Genomic DNA, 14056 nt, shown 5'->3' on the forward strand with positions numbered 1-14056 from the left:
GCCCGTAGCAATAACGAGTACTTCGTTTAAAGGAACAACTCTAAACATAACAGTGGTCAAGGCCCACGGACCCTGAGACCCCAGAGCAGGAGGTCAGATGACGTTTTGTGGGTATGAAGCTGCCAGAGGCAGCGCAAAGCTAAAATGTATGTGGATGCTTTTAGCATTCTTCTGATCTACAAGGTTTTATAGTTAAAAAAAAAAGTTTTAAATGTAGACTCTTTCCCTGCAATTATTCAAAGATAGAAGTTACTCAAAGACTACATCTCGGGTAGAAATTCCACCCAAATATCCAAGCTGCCCCGCTCAAAACAGATTGGCAATAAGAGATGGCAGGGAGGTGGGAGGGAGGGTGATGGTAAAAGAGATTAAAGCAGTTCTCCTTGGTTCAGTACACAAAACAAAAAGGAACCCCCAACTCAAGGAAAAAACTTCAGAACATGGCTTCCATCACTAGTAAAGGTTTTATGTAAATGAATTGCTTATTCACAAACAAGTTATCCACTTAGCCCACTACACACACCCCAAGTTTCCTGCCCACCATGACCTGGACTCATCAAAAAGCACTTACCTCTTCCTCGTTCTCTTCTTCACTGTCTGCAATACTACCATGATCGCTGCCTACTGAACCTTCTGGTTAGAAGAAAGACAAAGGTTATCACCATTAGTCATAAGAAAACATCCTCCGTTCCTTCTCAAGGTCACAAAACCCCACACATCCACATCAAGAGATTCTGATAAAAAGCAAATACATCCATCAACTGGGATTAAAAATATCTTCACTACAGTGACGAGCGGAACATTTACATAGCCTCAAAGTATCTCCCCACAAGACGCTAATGGGTTACCAAAAATATACTGGTTACAAAGAAAAAAACTAGGCTGTACTCTTTGAAGATGTCAAGGTTGCGAAAAGCAAAGAAAGGCTGAGAAATGCTATTCAAACTAAAAAGACTGGAGATCTGAGAACTAAATGCATGAGCGAGCCTGGATTGGACACTGGATCAGAGAAAAAGAGACACAGTAAAGGACATTATTGCGACAGCTGGAAAAATCTCAATATGACTGAAGATTAGCTTGTATTGTGTCCGGTGAAATTTCCTAACCGTGATAATAGTACCTTTTTATTGTTGCTCTTGTTAGAGAACTGACAACTGGTGACTTTATTTCACAGAAAAAAGTTGAAGTCAAGTATACTTGATTTGCACATACTTGCCAAGTCTCACAGGATTCAACCACTTTGACAGTTTTTTAAAATTTATGAACAGGATATTCATATTAAAAGCCTCACATCAGAGCCTAATACACATGTCCAACCCAGATGACAGACACTCAAATGAATATGCAGAATATGTAACTCTAAGAGAATGTTCTTATTTTTAGAAAATACACAAAGAAACAGTTGCCCCTTGAAGAACTGGTTCCAGGACAACCCCCGCCACACACACGCACACGCACAGATACCAAAATGGTATAGTATCTGCACACAACTTACACACACAACCTCCCATGTTCTTCTCGTATACAACCTTAAATCATCTCCGGGTTACTTACAATACCTAATACAATGCAAATGATGTGTAAATAGCTATAAATACAATGTAAATGCTATGTAAACAGTTGCCTGTGCATGGCAAATATAAGTTTTGCTTTTTTGCTGGAATTTTTTATTCCCAAATATTTTCGATCCAGGTTAGTTGAATACACGGATGCAAAGCTCGTGGATTTGGAGAGCCAACTGTATACAGGAGTAAGAGGGCCCGGCCTCTGTGTGATGTCTCCCAAATAGGTTCAGAAAAAAATATTATGTATTATGTAGAGAGAGAATGATGAAAACAAATGTGAAATGTTAACAAAATGGTAAATGTGGGTAAAGGGTATGTGGGCATCCTTTGTACTAGCCATAACTTTAAGGTCTGAAAGTATTTCTAAATGTTAAAAGCAACAAAAATATTTGGTGCAAAAGAGTACCTTCACTAGAAAGCTCTCCAAGGCCTACATCTTCCTGCTCCATGAATAGCTTTGACCCAATTAAGTAAGGTAAAGGACGATCAATGTACAGATCCTGCAAATAATGAAAGGGGATAAGCCATTAAATATTCAGATTGAAAATAAAATTAGGTATTCCATGTGATATCGTTCCATCTGACTGCCCTAAAAAGGTTATATGATAGAAGTGGAGAATAAGAAACACAGCAGGATTAAAAACAAAAATCATCAATTAAAAAAAGCCAAATCCTAGGTAAAGATGACAAAGTAAAGCTGAGTCATACAGGATCTCTATTCTCAAGAGCCTAATTATATTAACAAAAATGGTCCCCCAGAGGTTCACACAGTGGAATTCGGAGCAGTGAAGTCTGTAAAATAAGACCGGATGATAAAACAACAGAATGAAATGAAGGAGCCATGGCACACGGTATTACATGTTGGAAAGCCTTCCATTTCAGGCCATCACACACATTCAAAACTTAGGGTCAAGAAAGCGCTCCACCGTATGGCTACCTACAACCTCCCACCTCCACGGTGAGATATGGCCCTTTGGCCTTAATATCGCTCATAGAAAAGAGCCTGGGGGCAGGAAAGAACAATTCGGATGCTCCACAAACAACAGAAAGTCTGGGAAGGTTAATATGTAAAGGTTGAAGATACAACAGCAACCAATTTCGTGCAAAGAAAGAAAAATGCTAACCAGGCTAACTGCTCCCTGACTCAGCTGGCATTCCCGCGGCCTCCTGTCACAGGGAAAGTGGTGTGGGACCTGGAAGTAGCAAGTGTGGCCCCTGCAATACACTTCCCAGGGTTTGCTGACTGACTTCTAAGTCCCTTCAGTGAAAAAGCAAGCTGGGAACTGCACCAGTGCTAAAGGATTGGCCCCAGCTTGGCACGGCGGCGCTGTCAGCTCCAACTGGAAGAGGAATGTGCATCTAAGTGAAGCCCTAGGAGTCTGGTTTTGTGGCATGCTTCAATTCACAAGGACTTGCAAGTTTAGTACAGCAACCTCTTGTATTTAGCACTGAGCGACTCTGCGTTGCCCCATTTGCCTCCTTTGCCAATTTTAGAGAGCATCACAGTAAAGCAACAAACACCTGCTAAGCTAATCTCCTTGTGAACGTTCGTGGCAGCTCTGTTCATAACGGCCACGATGTGGGACCAACCCACATGTCTTTTACCACTTCTGCGGTCTCTCTTAGTGCAAGCTACAGAATGTCAGGTTCCCAACAACATCTACCTCTCATGAGCCTCCTCATCTTCCAAAACTCAGCTCAAATCTCATCTTGACCCTAATTTCCCCAGTTGGAAGTCAGTTCGCTCTCACAGCACTCGTGATGGTGTCTCTCGGAAATGTCCCCTCTTCCCCACCATCTGACACTGCTGTAACAGGCATCTTGAGGTCAGGAACCATGCCCTGCATCTCTGCACTCCCCGACTTGGCATGCTAGCAACTAGTAAGTGCTCACTTGATGCTCGTGTACAGCATGTCTCTCTGACGGAGTCAAGGTGAGATGGCTAAGTGACATGCTCACTTCCTAGAAGTCCGTGTCTTACCAACTCTGTGCCCAAGTAAAGTACCCAAAACACAACAGGTGTGACAATAAATATTTCAGTTGAGTGTCTTTACCTTTGGCTCCAGGATCAATTCCACCCGCTCATTAGCATCATCTTCTTCAGAGTCTGAATTTCCTGCTTTTATATCTAGTTGCTCAAATGCACTGTCCAGCACTTGTAAGCCATAGTTCACAGCCTCCTGGACCTTAGGAATCAGATCTACTTCTTTCTGTTCCCGGGTCTTCTCCTACAAAAAAATGCTGTTCAGTAAGACCTCCAATATATTGATAATACCCTAATAAAAAACTAGGGATGTTCCCTAAAGCTTAGACTCATGCTCCAAAAATATCTTAATTAAAAATTTTAGTGTCTCAACAATTTAAGATGTTAAACAATGAAAAATGTTAAAAGTCAGATTCAGCTGAATGCCTCAACACAGACTTTGGAGTAAGTTTTAAATTCCAACTTTGTCTCTGCATTGAAGGCGCATCGAACTACGTAAGATCCTGGAGCTCCAGGGCACCGGGTTCATCATCTACAAAAGCAAAAGCACAACTACGGTGTGATGGCTCAGCTTTGACAGGGTGTGTAAAAGTGTCTTCACAATGAATGCACATCACAAGACGTCAAACGGCCCTTAACTGCCCTTCACCTCCCTGCTACCAGGGGAACGAAGGACCTAGAACTTTAGCTTCACCATGAGTGTATTAACATTTTTTAACAGCATTAACAATTTTTATTTTTTAATTTTTTAAATTATTTTTATTTATTTGTTGGGGGGGTTTAATTGGGTTCATTGATTTATTTATTTCAATGGAGGTACCAGGGATTGAACCCTGGACCTTGTGCATGCTAAACACGCACTCTACCACTAAGCTATACCCAACCCCTACAGTATTAACATTTTTAATTAAGCGGGATACCGTGAATGTATCCCACTGACCTTGGTTAGTGGCCCTTTGGATAGTTCTAGGAGTTGAAGACTTAATACTCAGACAGAGATGCCATTTTTCAATTACAATTAATAAAATAACTGGACAATTACAATTACTTTATAAATCTGATTCAAACCAAGGAGTCAGTTTCATCTGTAATCTATCTCGCACATCACCCTAGAACAATGTCTGTCCCCCCGCCCCCCCAAAACACGCTGCCCAGGACAAAACTCTGTACACATCACCAAATTCCACACGTCTCCATTGCACACCACAGCAGCTCTCAGTGACAGTCCCCTCATACACTCAACTGTTGTCAGTTGTGAGAAATATTGAAAAAATATTTAGTGTCATTTCCCCACCTCACAAATATTCCAGAAGTGGATACCTGGTTATACAAAGAACCAAACCATACAGCATCGTTTTGAGGGCCAAAAGGGAAAACCTGAGGAGTAGTTCACACTTCTGCCTCAAGTGTGGAAGTCTTTCTGCTTTAGTTTTTTTGTTTCAGCCATGTGTTTTTGGCATTCCAGTGTACCTGGTTCTGAGTTAAGTAGCTAAAATTGCACTCAGTGTGTGAAAAAATGCTTGTGAAATAAATACAGGGCAGATTTTTAAAAATAGTTCACTAAACAGCTATCACTTTAAAATTAAACCCTGACTTGGTATAACCAGATACTATTGCACTTAAGTGGTTAGCAAATTCCTAGTATTAAAAATAAAAATAACTTTTAAAAAGGCTAAAAATAGGCATAACCGTAGCTGGTTTCTAATATCCTTTCTTAGTCTAACATTCTCATAATGTTACAGATAATAGTTACTGGAAAAGCACCCACTTTTTCAAGTGACTTGTATTTTCTGAATAAATTAGAGCTAACTCAAGGTTACTCTGATAAAAGACTTACATTCCACAAAGCTTTCCTGAGTAGGAGAAAAAAGGTACACTTTTTGCCAGTGCTAGCAAGTCGAGAACCTCTCACCTACACTTTGGCCTGTGATGTGAACCCAGGAAGAAGGGGTGTGCATCTATACCACGTGAAGCCACAGCGTGGGGAGAGGTCGGAGGTGCTCAGCCTGCTTTATACAGCCCTCTAGCACCCACCCCTCACCTGCTTTTCCTTCTTCTTGCCGGATCTCCAGTATCTTCCACTAACACAGTCCATAAAACACCAGATACATCCCCCAACTCTGAACTGGAGCTCATGGCATTCTCTCCCACTGAAAATGGCCTTAAAATCTGGCCCACTTTCCGCACCCAGTTAACATCTCATCCTTGAAGCTTTTCCCTGGTCTCTCACACAAGTGAGCTCTTCCTTGTCTGAATTTCCAACAGTTAGCAGCCAGGCAGCTCTGACACGCTATGCCCTGTCGCCCCAATCAAGATAGTAGCCTCTTGAGAGCCAGGTCTCCAAGTCACAGCTTCCTGCAGTCTTACTAGAGTCAATAAACACTGCCTGCACATTCGGCATCCTCTGTACTGACACATCCTGTGGCACTCAGGACGCACTCTGTGTGTGGACCAGCACTCATCTTACTGCTGTTTTTAACTGGCAGGAATAAGGATCAACGCAGCCACAAAAAGATAGGGAAGGGCAGTTTTGAAAGAACTCACAAACTACAGCCCAGCATGGCCTCTCCTTGAATAGCCCTCAAGGTAAGAAAGGTTTTTACATTTTCAAAGGAGGAGGGGGAAGGAGAAGAGGAGGAGGAGGGGAAAAAAAAGAGGATGAGGAGATAGACACCAATGCGGCCAGCAAACAAAACAATTATTACCTGGCCCTTTACAGACAATCTCTGAGCACCTCAACTTGGTTCTTAAGCCAGAATTCAGGAACTTAATCTATGCATTTCTTAATACACTAAATTTCAGAAACAAACTAAAGAGTTCAGTTGTTGGCTGTCAGGAGCAACCTTCCCCATTTCCCCCAGCGTCCATCTCCCTGCCCACCATCCCTCCAACAGCCGCATGACAAATCTCCACCACTTTTCTTCTCTGAAAGGAACCCAGCAGGCGAGTGGTTTTAATGCAAGTACCTGTTCTGGTTTTTCTGTCTCAGCCTTGAGTACCGGCTCCTCCACTTCTTCATCATAGACGCGCTATATATGGAAGCAAATTCAGTTTTAAAAGGTCAAAACATCATTTGGAATCAATCATAATGTAAAAATTCAATATACAATAAAAAGACAAGGACAGGGAAGAAATGATTATTCAACAAATGCTAAGGCCATCGGTCAAGGACAAAAAGCAAGAAACAGTCATCAACTCACCAAAAATTTAAAAAAAAAAAGATACAAATGACTGGGAAACATGATAAAAAGAACTTCAATCTCCCTGTTGACCAGTCACAATAACAATAAGAAACTGGTGTTCACACCTTTCTGTTTAACCTAATATTGAATGCCAAAAGAGCAATAATGCAGGTACTCAAACATGAGGCTACCGAGAACATGGTATAACTCGTCTACCAGGTAACAAGAGCGTTAACATCAGGCACAATGAAAATGATAAAAGTAAGTTATTGTCCTCCTGTTGCTTAAAATGGTTCAAAAATCACTATTATTCCATTTATATGAAAACAGGCCAAGCCTACCAATGATTTGGCACATGACTGACCCACACAGGTTGGGCAAGTGGCCTCTATTTTCCCAAAACAGAGCTAGCACTCTTGTAACTCATCGTGATTTCCCTTTTAACTATTTATTGCTGTTTAAATTCCCAGAGTGAAACAGTCTTGTTACAAATAGTGCAGGGATGAAAATGTTCTGGAATCAGATACCGGTAATGGTTACAAAATGTTGTGAATACACTAAAACCTACTGACTTGCACACTCTCTAAAAGGGTGATTTTTATGGGATGTGATTCATACCTCAATTAAAACTGAAAAGTCAGTAAAAAAGATGTATGTAAAAGAGATGTATTTAAAAATTGTTCCAACCTTACCTCCAATCTCACACTATACACATTCCTCTGCCCCACTTTTTCTACTTGATATTCATATAAACCACCTTCTAGTTCAATGCATATAGATTTGACTCGATCTTTTGAATATCTGCACGGTATTTTATGGTATGAATTTGACCATAATTAATTTGACAACTCCCTCTTAGGGAACATAAAGTAGGTTTCCAGTTTTTGCTGTTGTAAACAGACCATGCTACGCATATGCACACATACTAAATTCTTAGGCCCTGGACCTTTTATTCCTATAGGCTTCCCAAAAATAGGACTGCCAAGTCAAAGGACAAAACTGTTTTTTAATCTTAATAGCTACTTCCAGAGTATTGGCCACAAATGTGGAACAAGTCACAGGGTCACCACAACATACGAAAGTGCCCACTTCCCAGACCATCGCCAGCAGTGGATGCTGTCCACCTTCTTAAAATATCTGCCAGTATGATCAGATAATGTCGTTTTTCAATGTTCGTATCTTCTAACTCAAGAATTCCACTTCTCAAAATTTTGTTCCAAGAAAAAATCATAAATACAAACAATAAGATGCTCATGGCATCAGAATTATAGTGGAAAACCACAAACGCCAAATTTGTAATTCTAGGCAATTTCAATGAAAATGCTAGTAGACTTTTCTGTGGCATTCAGTAAGATAATCCTGAAATTCACAGAGGAGAATAAAAAGCCAAGGCTAACCATGACAACCCTGAATAAAAAGAAGTCATGGGAACTTGCCCTACTAAGACTATCTGAGATCTCTGGTATTTAAGACTGTGTTGTTGGTATACAGCAGGTAAATATAATTAAAGACAGAGGCAAGACACAGAGCTACAATTATACTTTAGTATGACTTTATATTCACAAAGACACACATGTACACACACATGCATTCATACACATAAGTCAGTGAGGGAAAGAACTATACAATAAAGGTTACCCATATGGAAAATAACATGAAAAAATCCTTACCGCAAACTACACATATATGCACCTATATAAACCCACACAGATACATATACATGCTCTCCAGGTAAGAACAGTAAAAAGGCAGAGATACAAAGCAGCCTGCACTCAAAATATTTAGAGGTAAAGAAAAAAATGGGAGTTGGTACCTTTGTAGCAAAGTTGGCAAAACATTAGTATCTGTTAACGCAAGGTGGTGTATATTTTTAGCATTTGTGGTTAGTATCTGTTCCTTTCTAGATATATGAAATATTTCATTTAAAAATTTGATACTAGGGCATTGTTAAATAAATGAAGATACAGTCACATAATGAAATAAAAGCAATATAAATTAAGTTCACAAAATCTCCTATATGTGTTAAAATGCTTATTAAATAATATGTTAACATTAAGAAAAATTCAGGCTGCAAATATATACATATAGAAAAGATTAAAATTATATTTAAAAAAAGATTAGAAAGAAATATGCCAAAATGTTCAGTGGTTGGTTGATTTGGGGTGGTGGAATTACAGTTGATTTTTTTGCAGTTTTAATTTTTTCACTTTAATACTTTTTATATGTGTCAATCTCCCCTACAATGAGTGTTCATTACTTTTTTAACAAGAAAGGAAAAGCCTTAAAGCCCAACGTCTGCATGGGAAATGGACTTGAAATACACACGTCAAAACGCTGAAAGGGTCTCCTTGAGCACCTGAAATTTCAGACGCTTCTTCTTTTTCCATATTTAAAAAAAAAAAAGCTCTATAAAGACCAGAAATTTGGGGAGTAATATTCAAAGGGAGGGGGAAAAAAGTAAATAAATCTTAAAATTCTCAATATGGCAGCTACTAAAGTCACTTTAGATTTTAAACAGCAAGACCATTTAATCTAAAAGAGTACACTTTACACTGAAGTCTGAACAGCACCAACAGCCTACTTCTTCTCCCGCCTGTCATTAAAAACTACCTCCCAAAAAATCAACAGCCTGCAAAAAGCCAAACAGGACACCTAAGAAACCAACCAGCAGATACATGAAACCCATGGTTCTCAGGGTGGCATCTCAAATACTCAGTACACAGCAGATAATCAGTGCTAACTTCCTTCACCCTGACCAGGCTGAACTCACAGCTTCGTGGGTGTTTTGATCATTTTAAAATCAGTAACAATTCCCAGAGTTGTTAAATATATTTGGTGTTTCCCTTCAGAGCATCTTTTCCTCACTTGGGGAGACAAGGTAAGAGGTGAAGGTGGGAAACTGAAGAAAGGGGGACCAGGGGCTGAGATTTCTTAACAGATTACACACAGCCCTGGTCTCTTTCACTTACGTGTTCTCTCACTCATTCATTCAAATATTCACTGAGTTCTGATATATCAGGCTTATGCTGGGCCCAAGGAATAACAACATTTAGCAAAAACATGGGGCTTGACTTAGCAGGCGAGTTTGAGACATCAAATCATATCAATAAATATAAAATTACAATTTTAGGAAGTGTTACTAAAGAAGTCATTAACTAGGTCACTTAATGCTTCAGGACAAAAACTCCTAAATTAACAGATTAATGAAGCTTTAAGAATTGTATTCCCTTCTGATAACACACTGATGCACTGGCCACCGTTAATTAGTGTTTCTCCTCCTTGAGCCTTTACTAAAGGTACTAACATCTCTTGCCCTAGAAAGTGCTGATTACTGTTCAGTTTCACTAACTCTGTAATGCAGTTCACAACATGGGAGCTGCCTCTGAGGTCAATTGCTAAAACCCAGAAACCTACTCAACTTTAAATATCTTTCCAATAAACTACCATGAAACCAAAAGGCACCATCAATCAAGCCAAAATTCTAACACATGAGTACCAATGTCAGGGTTTGAAAAAAACACATGAGAAGCCAATCATAGCCCAATATTATCGGCATGTAGATTTTTTTTGTGTGTTTTATTAAGCCATAGCCATGCTCTTTACACCGTCATGCTCTACCATAAATGGAAAGAACACGTAACAGGTGGCATTATAGGAAGTTCTCTGGGAAAGAGTTAAACTTGGCAGTGCCAATAGGCTTATCTAGAGGGGAAATTTGGCTGCAGAATGGAAAGGGAAGAGGCATAAGGACTAAGGAGATGGAGAGATGGATGGAAGGCAGGGAATCCAAGAAGTGAACAGAAATAAAGATTACACACACACACACAGAAACTAGATTACGGAAAACTCAGAATCTAAGAAAACTTGGCCAGAAAAGAAGAGCTGGAGAACACAGACGACCTGAAGGCTATAATTCAGAAAAAGATGTTTATGATGCTCCTCACCCCCAAAGTATCAATCGGGTACCAATCCAGTATCAATGTGGTACAGGCACCTCAGGTACAAAAGAAGCCTCCCAATTTTATTCCCTGCCCAGTCGAGGGTTGCAATACTGACTGTAGAGAAGAGTTAAGCTCCTGATTCAGCAAGAAAGGTACAGAATGAGAACAGCAAGGATATTTAAAAGGACCCAGAATTCAGCATGATGAAAAAAGTGCTGGAGCTGCATTCATCAGCAGAGATGGGAGCCCTGCCAACTGTCTCTTCCAGTGGGAAAGATGCTCAGGCCCAAGCATGGATGTTCTGCGTAGATGACCAGAAAATGCCTACAGATTTCACTAGAATATCTTTAAATACATTGGCAAAGACAGATTTAAGACCTTTATTAAGATCTTTATTTCACATACAGCTTCCCCAAAAAGCCTAGAGGTGGCATTTCAACCTCAACTATTGAAAATGTACACACGTGCTGCATAAGATACCTGCATGAAAATATTTGGTCTCCTCTCAACAATCCTGAATCTCGGGCTTTTTATAATATTGCAATTTTCAAAATCCCTTCTATTACTTTGCATGTATCAATCTCAGGAGACAGTCGACTTTAATAACCCTCTTTCCACAGATGAATTAATGCTGATACTCAGAAAGTGAGCCACCCTCTGAGAAATAAAGATCAGCTCAACTAAGCTTCCTCTCCATCCTCAGCTTCACTCATCAGGCTCACACCACACTTGCTTCCTTTCAACTCTGGAATTACACTCTTCTGAAAGATTGCATGTGATCTTCAAACGCAAGGGGCTCTGTCAAATTCATCTGTATATTCCTAGAACCTAGCACTTAGAAACTCAGTAAATATATAGACAGAATCACACATGGGTTAAAGCTCAGTAATCTGTTTACAGTTGATTCTGTAACACAGGTTCAGCCACTGCAACAAAATGATAGGTGAGATATTCCAAATAGACACACACTGTGCCCTTAATGTAACTTAAACCATACTGGATATAATCATAACTGTCACCACACGCTGGTGCGCAGAGGATCAGACGGGGTGTGTGGCTCTCCCTACAGAGCACGCCCCTAACAGGGCTTGTTTGAGTGCCAATCAATTTAGCACAACTACTGACTCCTCTCGAAACTGAAAATCGATCAAAAGGCTGGAATATGAGGAAATTTTATCATTAGGTTTTTTTCAAAGGCTTGCAAAAAAAACTTCACTAATTAAAGAAGTGTGGGGGAGGGGCAGCAATTACCAAAAACCACTACCTCCACCAAAATATAGTAAAAGAACCTAGTAATAGGTCACTTAGTATCACAATGATTCTAGCGCCTCCTAAAAGTACTAGTTATTTATGAAAGTCTGATGTAACTAAGTAACTCACGTTCTCAATGAACTGGGTATTAGACAGCATAAGGAAGTCATTGAAGACATTATGCAGACGACAATCTGTGGCTTTAGTTTCCCGAATTAGTCCATCCACTTGTTTCTTGATTTCATGGGTCCTAGAGATAGTCTGCTGTGAGAATTCCTGTAGAAACTGTAGTAGCTATTTAAAAAATAAGCACACATAAGTATCAGTATTATACGCATCTATTCTGCGTGTCAAAACAGAAAAGAACCCATTCTCTTTCCTGTGCGCGCGCGCTGGAATGTAAATGGAATGCTGCTTTTGACAGGACTAAGACCAAACAACATTGAAAAAGGTTAAGAAAGCTCATCCAAACGGTGGCAATGAATCAATGGACACTTGCCATCTCGTTTCTGGAAGAATTTTAAAGTCCTGTTTGGTTGTCATTCTACAGGGATCACAACTGAAGAGCAAAATAACAAACCACTACTCTTATCCAAAAATCTTATTCAAATGGGACTTTGGAATCACAGTTCTGAGCTTATAGGGGCCCGGGCGTAGAGTCTCACTCAAGGATATCCATATACTGGTTTGTCCAACGCCCTACTCAGTCCAGGTCCCAACATGGAATCCCCTAACCAGTGCCATAGGAAGCCTGCGGCGTGGTGGAAGCCGATCTGACCCGCTCAGGACGGAGTTGGATGCAAGCCTAGAAAACCCAAACAGAGAAGAGAACCCCGCGTCCGGGCCGCAGTCCGAGCAGGAGCACTCAGAGGGTTATGGCCAAACGACTTGCTTCCGCCCAGATGCCTGTGGGCTGCCACCAGGCAGCTGTCAAAAGCGGGAAGGGAAGTGTTACGAAGTCGGTGAGAGGCAGCAAGGCCGACTGGGTGGACAGGGAATGGGGGCTTCGGTCCTCCCGCTCGCAGACCGCGCATCCTCCCAGGCGGCCCGCCCTCCCCTCTGGTCCCTGGGGCCCGCCTCTCACGCCCGCGTCCGCCGCCAGCGACCAGCTCTGGCTGCTCCTGCGGATCTCCTCCACCGACCAGGGCCGCTCCCACACGGGCTCGGACGCCGGCGCCCGCTCCTGGTCGGGGGTGGTCCCGTTCATCTGCAGCGGGAAGGACGAAAAGGGGGTTTGAGCTTCGGGGAGGCGGCAGCCCGGGCCCAGCCCTGCCCCGGCCCGCCGCCCGCCGCCCTCACCATCCCGGCCGTGCAGCTTGCTGAGCTCCGGGGCCGCACGACCGCCCCCGCTGAGCCCCGCAGGTCTCCGGAAGCCGAGCCGCAGGCGGTGTGGCCCTGGCACGTGACCGAGCCTCAGGTGACCGGAGCGCACGTGACCTGTTCCTCACGTGACCGGACGTGGGGCGCTGCCGGAAGGAAGCTGCGGCCGCCAGGCGGACCCGAGTCAAGAGGCCTGCGCCGGGCTGCGGTCGGCGGAGCTGGAGGAAGGCAGCGCGCCGACGCCAGGGGGCGCTGAAGGGCTGGGCCGCCAGGTTGCACTTCAGCCTAAGGGCCCAGGTGGCGGCGCGTGATTAGACCCCACAGCTCAACGCCCCCCGTCGCTTGTAGAGAGGGGAGCCCACGAGGACCCGTGGAACAACCAGCCTTTGAACATCCGGTCATGTGAGTGGAGGAAAAGCTCTCTGCTGCTGCGCCTTTTCATTGCTGCATCTCCGCCTACTGTAGCAGGCGCCCAGAATTACTGGAGAATGGCCCATCCATCTGGCCATCGTCATGCTTTTAATGAAAGCTCGGTTTCAGCTCACTGTGTAGGGTTCGCTTATTCAAGTGCAAACTTCTCACATGACAGGCAAAAATCCTTTATGATCTGATCCCTGCCTGCGAATCCATCCTCAACTTTCCCAGCTCCCACGATCGCTCAGTCATCATCCATTCTACCTCACACCTTTGAAGTACCCTCTGTAGAGTCCCTCTTGTGCCAGACCAAATTACTTTTTAAAATGAAGAGCCAATTTCTTTCCATTTCTATGTGCCCATGGGCAAGGTATTTAATTGCTGTTTTCCTCCTCAGTA

At 42.3% G+C, this 14056-nt stretch overlaps 1 protein-coding gene across 8 annotated transcripts in view; it reads right to left on the reverse strand.

Moving 5' to 3' along the window:
* The window catches only part of LOC102530510 (WASH complex subunit 2-like), a 49228-nt gene extending 35848 nt beyond the window's left edge, over window positions 1-13380 (reverse strand). For all 8 annotated transcript variants that reach the window (XM_072971144.1, XM_031682379.2, XM_031682371.2 and 5 more), the window contains exons 1-7: window positions 13223-13380; window positions 13008-13130; window positions 12053-12217; window positions 6516-6578; window positions 3620-3793; window positions 1972-2065; window positions 572-633 (exon numbers count right to left, since the gene is read on the reverse strand). In XM_072971144.1, the coding sequence (XP_072827245.1) occupies window positions 572-633; window positions 1972-2065; window positions 3620-3793; window positions 6516-6578; window positions 12053-12217; window positions 13008-13130; window positions 13223-13225 (684 nt within the window). In that variant the 5' untranslated portion in view covers window positions 13226-13380. The remainder of the gene's footprint in view (window positions 1-571; window positions 634-1971; window positions 2066-3619; window positions 3794-6515; window positions 6579-12052; window positions 12218-13007; window positions 13131-13222) is intronic.
* Window positions 13381-14056: the final 676 nt, after the last annotated feature.

This window comes from Vicugna pacos, chromosome 11, assembly GCF_048564905.1.
Source record: "Vicugna pacos chromosome 11, VicPac4, whole genome shotgun sequence".
Taxonomy (NCBI): domain Eukaryota; kingdom Metazoa; phylum Chordata; class Mammalia; order Artiodactyla; family Camelidae; genus Vicugna; species Vicugna pacos.